Below are 14,671 nucleotides of genomic sequence, written 5' to 3' on the forward strand. Positions count from 1 at the left end.
CAGATCATATGGAAATCAGTCAATTGAAATAAATGCATTAGGCCCCAATCTATGCATTCCACATGACTGGGCAGGGGCGTAGCCATGGGAGGGCATCTAGTCTTAGACTAAACATTATGTAGTCTCAATTCAATACATTTAGCATGAACAGTAGAGCCCAAAAAAATACATTCTGATAAATGTCACAACTGTAGCCTATATAGGCCTATGCTCATTCATTTAATTGAATGAAGACTTAATACACAAATGTTTTACATGCTTACACAGGTGAGTGAGTGTGTTAAATACACAATTAAGTACAGCAACCAACTAAGGTCGAGAATCACTGAAACACTACTCAAATACCGGAATAGAAAAGGAAAAAAGGTATGCTGAAAACACCAGGTGCATTTCAGAGTAAAGGTTTATTATACAGAACAAGGTTATAGATGTGACAAAAGTACACAACGATGAATTTAAGTCTGACTGCTGGTAACATCAGAAGGCCTATGTAAGAAACACATCAAACATGTCTAAAATGGTTGGGGATTTACATATTTTCTCATTGTATTCGCAAGTTTTAGAAGAAAATGAGGACTATAAATAACAGGTCAGCAACCCAAATAAGATAGTAAAAGCCTGAAAGGAACAGAAAATTATGAAGAGAACAGCCAAGAGTCCAATGTTTCATATATTCACAGTTGAATAAACATGGAGGTCCAAATATAACATGTACAAATGTGTTTTAACTAACTTATACATGTAGTAGTAAGTGTTATTGTGCAGAATAATCTGCTTACTGAAAATTACAGGCAGGACATTGAGATATATAAATACAAGGTAAATGCACAGAATGGTCACAGGATCTGACACAAGAGCAACCCATCAAAGTATCAACTCGAAAAAGATTGAATATTTGTTTCATTTTTCAGCAGGGGTCCCCAATCCAACAACGAAGTTCATCATGATCCAAACAATCTGTAAGTGTAATAGATATGTGCAATAAATACATTATAGTCAATAAGGAGTATACCTTTTGAGGCACAGAAGCACCTCAGTGTGAACATTATTATAAACAGTGGTTTGAGCCCTGAATGCTGATTGGCTGAAAGCTGTGGTATATCAGACCATATACCACAGGTATGACAAAACATTATTTTTACACTTGTAATTACGTTGGTAACCAGTTTTTAATAGCAATAAGGCACCTCAGGGGTTTGTGGCATATGGCCAATTGTGCATAAGAAGAACACTTAGCCGTGGTATATTGGCCATATACACCACACCCCCTCGGGCCTTATTGCTTAAGTAGATTAGCCTCTACAAGATGGCAGATACTTACAGAATCATGCAAAACATCATGAAGATGTTCCATAAGGCAATGAAGATCCGGAAGTAACGTAGACTCAGGAGGAACTCCCTGATGTTGTCACCTAAAACAAATACGCCATGACATAATTTCAGCCCTTCATTGTGTTTTATTGGTCCATCTAGCCTGTTTATAGATGCTAACTACCTTTATCGCCTATTGACGATAGTATCTTAGCATCTTCTGGCTGGGGGAGTTTTGTTAAGAGTCCCGACGCTTGCTCTAAACATTAAAACACACATCGCTTGCAGTACGGTTTTGGAAAGGAACTTACCTTTCATATCAGCAAGAAATCATTTTCCCCAAAAAGGTAAATTACCACACACACACCTTTAAAAGGGTTAGAGTTCCCACATGGCCATATTCCCATTTTACATCGCTTGTTTAAGGAAAACAGATGGAAGAGAGTCGACTACCTGTGCTAATTAGCTATCTGCGTCGCCAAACACCTGTGTGTAAATGGAAGACTGACATCACAAACATGTTGTCACTGAAAAATGCTGTTGGATGCAACTGTTAAAACAGTGTACAGTAAGTATATTTTGCATTTGTGAAATTAATTTGATGTGATATGAAAGTAGAGTGTTATGTTTCTAGAACCGTACAGCAATTGAGAATCAATGTGGTTTGGTTGCCAGAGACAATTCGCCTCAAAGAGAACATGTAAACTCCTAGAACTATAAGGATTAAGGTTAGGCTCCTTTAGTCCAATATTGGGCTACTGTCCATCATGCAATGCAGTGTACCAATCATGCTTCAGTCTGACTCAAAGGCAAAGGGGAAGGTATACAAACAATGCAGAAACATCAGCCATAGCTGCCTGCAGCCTAATGTTATTGAAAAATAGATTCTCTCTCAATGCAGACCACTCAAGTGTCCCTACTTTTTCATGGATAGTTACCCTGTGAATTTCTCACGGGTGAGGTTTTTAATACACTGTCAAGTATTACACACCTGTAGTTGGTCCACGAGGTTCATCTCCAAATCCTCCATGCGTCTCCTTTCTCTTTCTGTAATAGAGGACAGTGTTTGTCTTGTATTGATGAGCTAGTAAAAATATGTGGTTGAGCAATATTGTCTGTTACCAGTATCAGTAGTTATAATACTTTGAATTTCACCAGGTTCATATATTAATATAGCATGTTGATTTGTTATTACGCATTCCTGCATCCTGGGGAATGAGGAGAGCACATACTTATGTTATGCCCTGTGTGCTCGTGCTCAAATAACTACTTGCACTGATGGAAAAGTAGGTATGCTTTTTCTGTCATCTTCAGAAAAAAGTTAGATTAAGCACAAAGTCAGTCTTTTGTTCATGAATAATAATGTATAGTTTACTCATAAGTGGATGGTATTGTCAAGATGTAATTGTACTTTTTTAGGATGACATTAACATTCTGAATTTAACATGTGGTTACTAGCTAGCTAAGGTATTGTATGTGTGAACGATGGCAAAGTCCTCGACTAATCCCAGTCCTTTGTATTGTCCGTCTGTTGTACAGAGAGGCGACGATTGGCAGAACGTGTTTGTGCTCTACAAATGTTGTCTTCTTTTGGATGCATGTGTTGATACATTACAAGGAGAGGCTGTACTCACTTTATTTTAAAATCATTTTGATGCACTAGGAGAGCGAGAGAGGCGACGATTGGCAGGACCTATTTATGCTCTACAAATGTTTTGGATTTTATTTTGGATGCAGGATAGAGAACTCTGAGACAATAAAACAAACTGATCTCTGAAGTCAACGTCTTTAGTCTCAATCAATCACACACAACGCAGAGCTACAGTACCGGTTACACATGCACAACGTATTCAGGGTAAGACTCAAATCATACTCACAGTTTGAAGTTTAACACAGCACCAGCATTCATGAGTAAGGTTCTAAAAAGGAGGACACAGACAACTAGAAATGATCACTTCTAATGAAGCACATGCCATGGCACAGAACTCCAACTTTGTCACGAAGCAAGTCTAAACTGGGCTACTGTAGCTAGCTAACGTTAGTGAGCTGGCAAAGAAAACAACTAACTAGGCTTGCTCAGCCACACAAGCGTAGCTGGTAGTAGTTAACTTTCTTTTACGCCTGCTAAGCGTTAGCTTGCTAAGAACAACAATCAAACTACACACTGGCTGGTTGAAACAAAATACCACTATTGCTTAATATCACATTACCTATTTTTTTAAATAGCATTCATCTTTTCATTAAGTCGTTGATTTGTTTCAATAACACAATTTTAAAAATGAGAACATTACCCGAATATCAAGAGATCCCCGATCATTTTGTCCACATCAGAGGCGCTATAACTTCCGTAAACGTCATCAATATAGTGTCAAACGGCTGAAGGGAAATCCTGGGTTATGTTCAGTAGAGAAAACGTTTTGAAGAGAAAGCCACATTAGAAATATGATCAATCACGTTGGGCAGGGGTGTCAAACTCATTCCATGGAGGGCCTAGGTTTTTTTTCTTCTTTCATTTAAGACCTAGACCAGGTGAGGGGAGTTATTTACTAATTAGAGACCTTAATTCATCAATCAAGTACAAGGGAGGAGCGAATACCCACAGACACTCGACCCTTCGTAGAATGAGTTTGACACATGTGACGTAGGGGGTAATGAATGGAAACAATCAAGCACCACCCTCTTCCAATAAACTTGAGGAGTCTTCGAGGAATTAAATTACGTTTTAGGCTTTCTGTTAAATAGACCCTACGTTTCTCGTCATAGGGCCAGTTAAAAGACCGAGGTTCCATGAATTTAATACCTTTATTATATTCCATTTTAGCGTATGTATTGCAAAAAAGAAATGGGAGATAATATCTAGATGCTTTTTATAGTGGAGATCAAGTTTATACATTTCCAGGGTTGACGAGACAGTCGATTGCGCAGTGAAGAGTGAATCAACATTTTGACGTCATAGATTTAGCCAGCGGTAACTTGTGAAATAGACACCGGCTGGAATGCGGTTTTAACCCATCAGCATTCAGAATTAGACCCACCCGTTGTATAATTTAGCCTGTGTATTGCAAATGGCTTTATTGTTGGCCACCAGATCCAGTCAGTGGAATTGTATTTCTAACGAAAGACACATATTAATCTGTCATAGTTTCTATAAGCATATCCATACGATTCAGTACCGATTTTTCACATCAGGGTCCAATGCCAATTAAATTAGGCTACCCACGATTTAGGCCTATATAAAAACGTGTAATAGTAAAATAAGCCGCATAGTGTCATGCGCATCGTCTGTCCTTTCACTTGGCTCTCTCTTTGTCTTTGTGTTATTTGCAGAGCACTATAGTACATCGTCAATATCTTTCTTAGGCCAGCTGACCTTCAAAGATTTGATTCAATAATTTATAGCGATGCATATCTGATTAAAAAAATCGGGATTCGAAAAGAAAAGCCTATCTGTCATTTTTCAACAGCAGCGACGAGTTTGGGAAGTCCTTTAAATGGAGTTGACAAATAAAACCTGTTGGCTTAGAAAAAACTCCCGGCTGAGAACAAATTATAAGGCTGTGCAGATGAGGTATATTAATAGGTTGGCTTGAGTGTCAGTTTTTACTCGTAAAGACGAGGGGCTTAGTGGCGGGTCGCGGGACAACTGACATTCTCGTTACGCAGTGATCATATAAAATACATGCGGTAGGGTTATACATTTTAAATCATGGACGTGTTGGGAGTCCTCAATTTGGGCGATGTTGCCCAAACTTTCTCAAAAATTGGAATGTTTCCAGTTTTTGATCTTGCTTATTACATCGTGTCCATACTCTACCTCAAGTATGAACCAGGTAAGTGTTTTTTTTATCCCTATAAATGCACGTTCAAAAAATCAACAATGATTGTGATGTTGAGAGTAGCTTATAATTATGTAGGCTATAGAATATAACACAGGTCAACGTTGAAATAGATGGCTATATTGACTATGTTATAACCAATATGAGTTGTCAACCTCTGGAAAGTATAACACCTATAAATGCACCTATTACAAGCAATACTTTGGCAACTGATAGCCATACTATGGAAGCCATAATACACTTTTGCTAAATTAATTAACCCATTATTTGTCTCATAAATAACATTTGCAGCAGCAGCTTGGCATATACCTTGAGGGAAGAATAAAGAAACCACAACATGAGTTAGATTAACCCAGTTGTCTTTAATACCTCACATTTCCCAATATTTAACCCTGTAAACAGACAGGGTCTATTGTATGAAATCTGATAGAGACTCGTTGCATACCAAAGCTTTGGCCCCTATGCAATAAATAGAATGTCCTTAAATAGAATTTCAGTGGGCAACACACTACATAAATTATCCTCTGCTTTAGAGCAGAGCAGGCTTGTTCATAGACCTTTTGTAATGGTGCATGTTTGTAAGACCTCATTGACATTGTATTAGTCAGAAGTGAAACCCACAATACTCAATCATATTTTCAGTCGAGAAAACAAAGAATATGGGCAAAAGCACTTATGTTGTCCTCGAAAGGAATATGTTTAATAAAATCCCAGCACTAATCCACCCTTCTGGATCTCCCTTGTTCACACACAGAATGGTAAACTGAATGAGGAATTGCACGTTAGTTGATAAATTACTTTGAAATATTTTATTATTTACTTTATTGACACCGTTTTGTCTTAAGTAAATTATAGTGGCCCATAAAAACTTGTGTAAAAATACTCTGATTCCCTACTTTGACTCTTTGGACAAACATTAGCCAAATTATGGGTTAGTTAATCTCCAGTAATGGTCTGAAAAAAACGAATGAGTTCCTAGATCTAGACCTATGTAAACCAATCTCTGAGAGACATGTTGGAAGTGGTTCCCTGGTTCTCACTATATGGTGAAACCCATGAATGAGTTTGGGGGCTGGGGATGTTAAGGGTCAAAGTTAATGTCAAGCCTACCAGTTGCTTTGCGAGGCAGGAAAATAAATAGAGCAATGTGTATTTTTAGGCCACATTTCTAGGGATCAGTTTTCTGTCAAACAGCAGGCTAATCGCTCCTCCACCCAGAATCACATTTGTTCTTTTAGATCTTCACAGTTCTGACTCACATATCCTGATTTACTCCACAATGTTGCAACGATCCATAAATGTTTCATTTCATCTTTGGCCTTTTTAAGTTACTTTTTGGTTTGTTTGATTGTAGTGCAATACTTGATTCCTCTTTCCTCATGACCAGTAACACTCATGAGTAAAGTTAATGAATAAGTGAGTAATGGATGAGTTAAAGGATCAGAGACCTTCTCTGCAACTTTGTCCTTGAGTAACTCAATCAATGTTGGGAGTTGGTAGACATGTGATATGGGGATGAGAGCTAAGGAATAACCAACCAAAAGATAATAGTACACACACCGTAACACTTTATAATAACTTTGATTTACATTGACATTTTTGTCATTTAGCAGACACAGTTATCCAGAGTGACTTACAGTGAGTGCATTCATCTTAAGATAGCTAGGTGGGACAACCACATATCTCTGTCATAGTTAGTACATTTTCCCTCAATTAAGTAGCTATCAGCGAGTGTCCTGTGTAGCTCAGTTGGTAGAGCATTGTGCTTACAGTGCCAGGGTTGTGGGTTTAATTCCCACAGGGGACCAGTACAAAAAAAGTAGGAAAATGTATGTACTCACTACTGTAAATGACAAAAAAAAGGAAAACATGCTGTGGGATTATTTAAGATACTCTTTGAAGAGGTATGTTTTCAGAAGATGGGCAGGGACTCTTCTGTCCTAGCTTCAGGGGGATGCTGGTTCCACCATTGGTGTGCCAGGACAGAGAATAGCTTTAACTGGGCTCAGCAGTGGGCCTTTCATCCAAGCTGAGATATCTGCCAGGCATGCAGAGATGCGTGTCGCCACCTGGGTGTGAGAAGAAAATAGTTGAATGTCATCCGCATAGCAATGATAGGAGTGGCCATGTGAGGCTATGACTTGGTGTATAGAGGAGAGGGCCTACAACTGAGCCCTGGGGGACACTAGTATTGAGAGTTCGTGGTGCAGACACTGATCCTCCTCACGTCACCTGGTAGGAGCGGCCTGCCAGGTAGGCTGCAATCCAAGAGTGTGGAGAGTCTGAGATGCCCAGCCCTAAGAGGGTGGAGAGGAGGATCTGATGCGTCATAGTGTCGAAAGCATCGGATAGATCTAGAAGGAGGAGAACAGAGGAGAGAGTGTCAGCTTTGGCGGTGCCGATAAGCCATAAAACAGTCATGAATAAGCATTAAGGAACAATTGATAAACTATGAATAAATGTGTGCTTCTTTACTAACATTTAGAAACATTTGTAAGCATTATCAGCATTACAAATCATGAGTATTTATTACATTTCAAATCATTTATGAAGCGTTTATAAACATTTATAGTGATTTATAATGGATTATTTATGAAAGTTACAATGAGTGTTCCCGATGTATAATCTGGCTTCATGTGAAGAAAATATCTAAATTGTTATTCTTCTGCAGGGTCAGTGGAGGTAGCTCGCAAGAGCCCTGTGGCCTCTTGGCTTTGTGCCATGCTCTATTGCTTTGCGAGCTACATCTTAGCAGACGTTTTGCTCGGAGGTTGCCCCCTGGACTATTTTCAATACAACAGCCACATCCTCCTAGCCTCCATTATTTGGTAAGATCTTTAAATTATTAATGTTCTAATCTTCATCATTGGTTTAGTTTTTGCTTGAGAAACTGCAAAAACAATGTCTGTATATGCCTAGGATTGTTGAAATAGGTCAAATTCAATTCAATAAAAAATATTTTGAAATTATTTTTTAAAATGTTATTGTTAAGTAACCAAACCACCACCTCAACATTAAAGATGTACTCTTTTGTTTCTTGTTCACTAAAATGTAACAACAGGTACCTCATCTTTTTTTGTCCACTGAACCTGTTCTACAAATGTGTGGCTTTCCTGCCTGTAAAGCTTGTGCTGGTAGCCTTAAAGGAGGTTGTCCGTGCTCGTAAAATTGCAGCCGGCGTGCACCATGCCCATCATGCCTACCATAATGGCTTCCTCATCATGGTCATCATCGGCTACGTCAAAGGTTGGTGTCTCACTGCACTTCCCCCCATTGCTACAGCTGCGACCTGTAGGCCTTTCCTTGTGTGTGTTCATTTTGCAGAGGGGGGAAGGCAAAACGAAGATAAGACCAGTGAAGCGAGATACAGACCTTTGTCCTAATTATTTGTACCTTCTATTTATATCCTCTCAGGGTCAGGAGTAGCTCTCATTTCCAATTTTGAGCAACTGCTTCGTGGTGTGTGGAGCCCCGACACCAATGAAATCCTCAACATGTCATTGTGAGTTGGTTTCCCTTACATCTCTGTGGTCAGCCGTCGATATGTGTTGCCGCCTCCTCTCATGAGAGATTTATTTTAGATGTCTGGTTGTTAGTAACCTAAGCTGTTTCAGGGCGGCTCAGGTTATTCCAGTTCTAGTTTTTTAAGAACTTTTTTTCTATTACAGCAAATAATCTGATATTGATATTTCCATCTATTACTCCTGAAGCTATCAGGTATTTCAACAACTTGATTTGAAGGCATTCAAATGCATTGACTGATTCTCTAGGTATCTATAAAATATCAAACACTTGTAATTTGGGCTGAACTATCCCTCTTAAAGCTGACCAATGGGTAATAATTGATAGTTTTTTTAATCAAGAGAAGATGTGACTTTGCTTTATTTTCATAAAATGTTCCCTCTCCAGCCCTACTAAAGCCAGTCTGTATGGAGCCATTCTGTTTACACTTCAGGAGGCACACTTACTTCCCGTGTCCAAGAGCACCCTCATCTGTCTTTTCACTCTGTTCATGGCTACTACCAAGGTAGGTCCTGAAGTCCATACGAGTGAGTGAACACCATACTTTTACTCAGGGATTGGGGCAAATATGCTTAAATTGTGCAAATGAAATAACAATAACGTTTCTGGAAAATAATTGTCATTTTCCAGTTCATTGATTCATTAGCTGCCAAGAAAAGGAAACACCAACATGAAGTGTCTTAATAGGTCTTTGGGCCACCAAGCCAGAACAGTTTCACTGTACCTTTGCATAGATGGGTTAATAACTGACGACGTCACGGAAATTATTTGCGTGCTTCCATGGGGCAGAAGTCAGCGCGTTGTGTTGTTGTGATTCTGGATAGCCAGACTGATAGCAACAATGACAATAAACTATTATGTGGGGAATCATAAGTGGCTCGTTTCAACTCCTTTGATCTTGTTCTTGATTTTTGTATAGAAATTTTATTTAACCTTTATTTAACTAGGCAAGTCAGTTAAGAACAAATTCTTATTTACAGTGGCGGCCTACCCCAGCCAAACCCAGACGACGCCGGGCCAATGGGGTACCGCCCTATTGGATGCCCAATAACGGCCGGTTGTGATACAGCCTCTTGATACCATGTCTTATTTCGAGGTGTTTTGACAGAGCTAACCAACCAACCAACAACTGTAACAATGTATTTAAGAGACAACAAGTGTTCCTTGTGGAAACGGAGTTATGTTTTCAATAAACATAGGCAAAATATATATTTTACTTAACTAGGCAAGTCAGTTAAGAACAAGTTCTTACTTACAATGACGGCCTACCCCGGACGGCGCTGGGCCAATTGTGCGCCGCCCTATGGGACTCCAAATCACAGCCAGATGTGATACAGCCTGGATTCGAACCAGGGATTGTAATGACGCCTCTTACACCGAGATGCAGTTCCTTAGACCGCTGCGCCACTTGGAAGCCCTAATATGTTACTCTCGGGGTGAAAACCTGAGGTAAGGCTGACCGAGACCCCTAGACATCCTTGAACGCCCTCCAGACCCTCAACGTGAACTGGAAACCCCGATCAGACACTATTTCCTCAGGCACTCCGTAGTGCCGGAAGACGTGAATAAACAGGGCCTCCGCAGTCTGTAGGGCCGTAGGGAGTCCGGGCAAAGGGAGGAGACGACAGGACTTAGAAAACTATCCACAACGACCAGGATCGTGGTGTTACCCTGTGAAGGTGGAAGATCGGTTATGAAGTCCACCGACAGGTGCGACCACGGCAATTGTGGAACGGGTAAGGCTTGTAGCTTACCTCTGGGCAGGTACCTTGGAGCCTTACACTGGGCACACACTGAGCAGGAGGACACATAAACCCTCACATCCTTAGCCAAAGTGGGCCATCAGTACTTCCCACTAAGACAGTGCACCGTCCGGCCGATCCTAGGATGACCAGAGGAGGGTGACGTGTGGCCCCAATAGATCAGCCGGTCGAGGACACCAGACGGAACGTACAGATGCCCAGCTGGACACTGAGGGGGAGCAGGCTCTGCATGTGATGACCCGCTCCATGTCTGCGTCCAGATCCCACACTACCGGCACCACCAAGCAAGAGGCGGGGAGTATGGGAGTGGGATCCATGGGCCGCTCCTCTGTGTCATACAGCCCGGACAATGCGTCTGCCTTAACATTCTGAGAGCCAGGTCTGTAAGAAAGGGTAAACACAAAACGGGTCTCTTTTTAGAGAAGGCGAGAGCCAAATCGGCTTTTCAGGGGGAATGCGCACGGTGGAGACCTGGTCTGGATTCTCCATCTTAGGTGCACCAACGGAAACCCCTAAACACCTACCTGAGCGCTCTTGCGACCACCCCGTGAGAGCCCTCTGTGGCCAAGAAAGAGTGGGACAAGCTAACCAGGATAGGCCCAGCACCACGGGAAACGCAGGAGGGTCAATAAGGAAGAGACTAATTCTCTCCGTATCACACCCCCCGCGTCACCATGCCCAAAGGAGCGGTAACCTCCCTAATCAACCCTGACCCTAATGGTCGACTATCTAAGGCGTGAACAGGGAAACGCACATCCACAGGAAAAATGGGGATCATTAAACTATGTGTTAAAGCTTTATAAATGAAATTTCCAGCCGTGCCTGAATCGATGAGTCCCTTATGCTGGGAATGCGGGGAAAACTCAGGAAAAGTGATGGACACAAACATATGTGCAACAGAGGACTCTGGGTGAGGATGGTGCCAGCTCACCTGGGGTGACGCCAGAGCGCCCTGCCTGCTGCCTTGATTCCCACCCGGTACTGACCGTCAGTGTGATCTCTGCGGCCACAGATAGTGCACGAGCGGGAACCCCCTCCGGTTTCCCTGCGCACCGCCCCTCCCAGCTCCATGGGTATCGGAGAGGGGGTGCGGGAGGATGGAACCACCAGATCACGATCTGAACGTCTGCGAGTAGCCAGCAGGTTGTCCAGCCGGATGGACAGGTCCACCAGCTGGTCAAACGAGAGGGCGGTGTCTCTGCAAGCCAGCTCCCGACGGACGTCCTCACATAGACTGCAGCGGTGATGATCGATCAGGGCCCTGTTGTTCCATCCCGCGCCGGCAGCCAGGGTCCTAAACTCCAGGGCGAAATCCTGGGCGCTCCTCCTGCCTCAGAGGGTAGAGGCACTCACCCTCCATACGGCGTTGGCCCACTCCAGGGCTTTCCCGGTGAGGCACGAGACGAGGGCGGACACCCTCTCACGGTCCGATGGAGCTGGGTGGACAGTGGCCAGATAGAGGTTTAATTGAAGGAAGAACCCCTGGCAGTTGGCAGCACTCCCTTCGTACTCCTGTGGCAAGGAGAGACAGATCCCACTGGGTTCAGGCGGGAAAGGGGCGCTCAGGGGAGATCCCGGTTGTGTTGGTGGAGGAGCTGGAAGAACTCCCTGTCTCTCCCAGCGGTCCATTGTCTGGACAAATCTGTCCATGGTGACACCAAGATGGTAAAGTATTACTGCATGCTCCTTGATGCGCTCTTCCACCTCCATGGCCGGGGTACATTCTCCTGCTGACTCCATAGAAGGGTAACAGAGACCAGTTGGTTGTTGTAATTGGTGCGTGTTGATGGCAGGGAAGTCAGAGGCAGGAGAATGAACTTGATATAAACAGAGTCGTTTAATAAAAGTTAACAAAACTCAAAAAAACAAAATATATAAAATAATCAAAGTGGGTAGAAAACCCGTCGCGCACCAACACATAACTTGCACAAACATACAATCACCAACAAGGACATGAGGGGAATTCTACTCGGTTAAATACACAACATGTAATTGATGGGATTGGAACCAGGTGTGATGGAAGACAAGACAAAACCAATGGAAAATTAAAAATGGATCAGTGATGGCTAGAAGATCAGTGACGTCGACCGCCGAACACTGCTCGAACAAGGAGAGGGGCCGACTTCAGCTGAAGTCGTGACATTTGTACCAGAGACCAGTTGGTTGTAACAGAGACCAGTTGGTTGTAACAGAGACCAGTTGGTTGTACCAGAGACCAGTTGGTTGTACCAGAGACCAGTTGGTTGTACCAGAGACCAGTTGGTTGTACCAGAGACCAGTTGGTTGTAACAGAGACCAGTTGGTTGTAACAGAGACCAGTTGGTTGTACCAAAGACCAGTTTTTTGCACATTTTAGAGTGGTCTATTATTGTCCCTAGCACAAGGTGCACCTGTGTAATGATCATGCTGTTTAATCACCTTCTTGATATGCTACACCTGTCAGTATTATCTTGGCAAATGAGAACAAACAAACAAATAAACACATTTTTGCACAAACTTTGAGAGAAATAAGCTTTTTGTGCATATGGAGAATTTCTGGTATCTTTTATTTCAGCTCATGAAACATGAGACCAACACTTTACATGTTGCGTTTATATTTTTGTTCAGTATACTTACCTCTGGCATCCTATTATTTACTATTAGTATTAGCAATTAAACACAATTGATAGTGATCATAAACTATGGTTATTTGGTTGTCTCAACTAGAAATTACGCAAACTAATATTTTCACACTGATGATTTGTAATTTTCTTAGGTGATCTTGACCGCCCGCCACTCTCACGGCTCTCCCTTCATCCTCATCGAGTCTTGGGTGTGCCACTTGCTCTTTGGCTCCCCTCTTGGAGGTGGTGAGGAGGAGCACCACGCCACCCTTGCCCCAGCCCCTGTCGCCCCCGTCTCACCAGTCAAAACCAAGGAGGAGCTCAGCGAAGGCACCCGCAAAAGGAAGTCCAAGAAAGCCGAGTAGAACACAAACTACCACACCAGTGAAGGGGGGAAAAAGGTCCCCCATCAATTAACTGCATCTGATTTCCTCTCATAGTCCAGCCTTCTATTTAGACATGATGGAGTCTCCCATTCCTTGCTGTGGAAAGGGGCAGTTTGATGTTTACCAAATGAGCAAATGAGTAAATCTATTGAAGCAAATGGTGCTTTCTATGACATATTACACAGTATGGGGATTCTGTAAATAGCTCACCGAAGTCAAGTCAAACACTTAAATCTTCCTTCCTTCCAGCCAGTACATACAGTATAAACATATTTATTTCCGTATTTATTTTTCATCTGTGACTATCTCTAACTGTGTGCAACAGCACGAGGTGAACAGTGAACTGCAAGTTACTTGATTGTTTTAGGATGGCCTTTGTTACAGGTACTTCTTGCCGTAAGCTATCAATGGGTTTTTGGTTTAAACCCTGTCAGACCTATTTCATTAATGTAAAGAAATTGGATCAAAAGCACAATCTGACCCTATATCAGACAACAGAATGAATCAAACAATACAACAGAATATGAAGTAAGTAATATAATGTGAAGAATACATGGCTGCTTTTTACAAAGTAAACAAGTGAAATGCATGTCCTTTATAAATAAAGGCAAGTGAAAATTCTTACGTGGTGACATTTTGATTTATTTGTATAGTAAATGACATTGTTATATGTTGTTAACGGTTACCATATAAACAGAAAGTATGTGTCACGCCTTGGTCTTAGTATTTTGTGTTTTCGTTAATTAGTTGGTCAGGCCAGGGTGTGAAATGGGTTTAAGTTGTATTTCGTGTTGGGGTTTTGTAGTTATTGGGATTGCGGCTGAGTAGGGGTGTTGCATAGGCTTGGCTGCCTGAGGCGGTTCTCAATCAGAGTCAGGTGATTCTCGTTGTCTCTGATTGGGAACCGTATTTAGGTAGCCTGGGTTTCACTTTGTATTTCGTGGGTGATTGTTCCTGTCTCTGTGTAGTTCCACCAGATAGGCTGTAATTAGGTTTCACGTTCCGTTTTGTTGTTTTGTATTTGTATCAGTTATTTCATGTACCGCGTTTCATTCATTAAAGACATGAGTAGCCACCACGCTGCATTTCGGTCTGACTTTCTTTCGACAAACGAAGAACGCCGTTACAGAATCACCCAACACACACGGACCGAGCAGCGTGTTAACAGGCAGCGACAGCAGGAGCAGCGAAAGGAGGTAGTTATGGACAGCAGAAGCATGGAGTACACGACGTGGGATGAAATTGACAGG

General features: G+C 42.1%; 2 protein-coding genes across 2 annotated transcripts; one reads left to right on the forward strand and one right to left on the reverse strand.

The window, feature by feature from the left end:
- Positions 1-385: 385 nt before the first annotated feature.
- Positions 386-3,706, reverse strand: LOC135524642 (small integral membrane protein 7). Its single transcript, XM_064952354.1, has 5 exons — positions 3,603-3,706; positions 3,189-3,230; positions 2,303-2,358; positions 1,322-1,412; positions 386-957 (listed from the first exon to the last, which is right to left on the reverse strand). Exons 1-5 carry the CDS (start codon positions 3,626-3,628, stop codon positions 942-944), a joined length of 231 nt encoding a protein of 76 aa, XP_064808426.1. The 5' UTR covers positions 3,629-3,706; the 3' UTR covers positions 386-941.
- A 946-nt stretch (positions 3,707-4,652) lies between these two features.
- On the forward strand, positions 4,653-14,131 carry LOC135524643 (trimeric intracellular cation channel type A-like). The gene is made up of 6 exons (XM_064952355.1): positions 4,653-5,141; positions 7,819-7,975; positions 8,209-8,393; positions 8,562-8,649; positions 9,057-9,174; positions 13,188-14,131. Exons 1-6 carry the CDS (start codon positions 5,018-5,020, stop codon positions 13,398-13,400), a joined length of 885 nt encoding a protein of 294 aa, XP_064808427.1. The 5' UTR covers positions 4,653-5,017; the 3' UTR covers positions 13,401-14,131.
- Positions 14,132-14,671: the final 540 nt, after the last annotated feature.

This window comes from Oncorhynchus masou, chromosome 31 (assembly GCF_036934945.1).
Source record: "Oncorhynchus masou masou isolate Uvic2021 chromosome 31, UVic_Omas_1.1, whole genome shotgun sequence".
In the NCBI taxonomy this organism is placed as follows: domain Eukaryota; kingdom Metazoa; phylum Chordata; class Actinopteri; order Salmoniformes; family Salmonidae; genus Oncorhynchus; species Oncorhynchus masou.

Excerpts from the sequence above, each read along its gene's own strand:
- LOC135524642 (XM_064952354.1), bottom strand. The coding sequence starts at position 3,628 with ATGATCGGGGATCTCTTGATATTCGG. Across the intron at positions 3,231-3,602 it reads GGGGATCTCTTGATATTCGG|AACCTTACTCATGAATGCTG; the intron begins GTAATGTTCTCA and ends CCTCCTTTTTAG. Across the intron at positions 2,359-3,188 it reads GCTGTGTTAAACTTCAAACT|AAAGAGAAAGGAGACGCATG; the intron begins GTGAGTATGATT and ends CCTCTATTACAG.
- LOC135524643 (XM_064952355.1), top strand. The coding sequence starts at position 5,018 with ATGGACGTGTTGGGAGTCCTCAATTTGGGCGATGTTGCCCAAACTTTC. Across the intron at positions 5,142-7,818 it reads CTACCTCAAGTATGAACCAG|GGTCAGTGGAGGTAGCTCGC; the intron begins GTAAGTGTTTTT and ends ATTCTTCTGCAG. Across the intron at positions 9,175-13,187 it reads TGTTCATGGCTACTACCAAG|GTGATCTTGACCGCCCGCCA; the intron begins GTAGGTCCTGAA and ends TAATTTTCTTAG.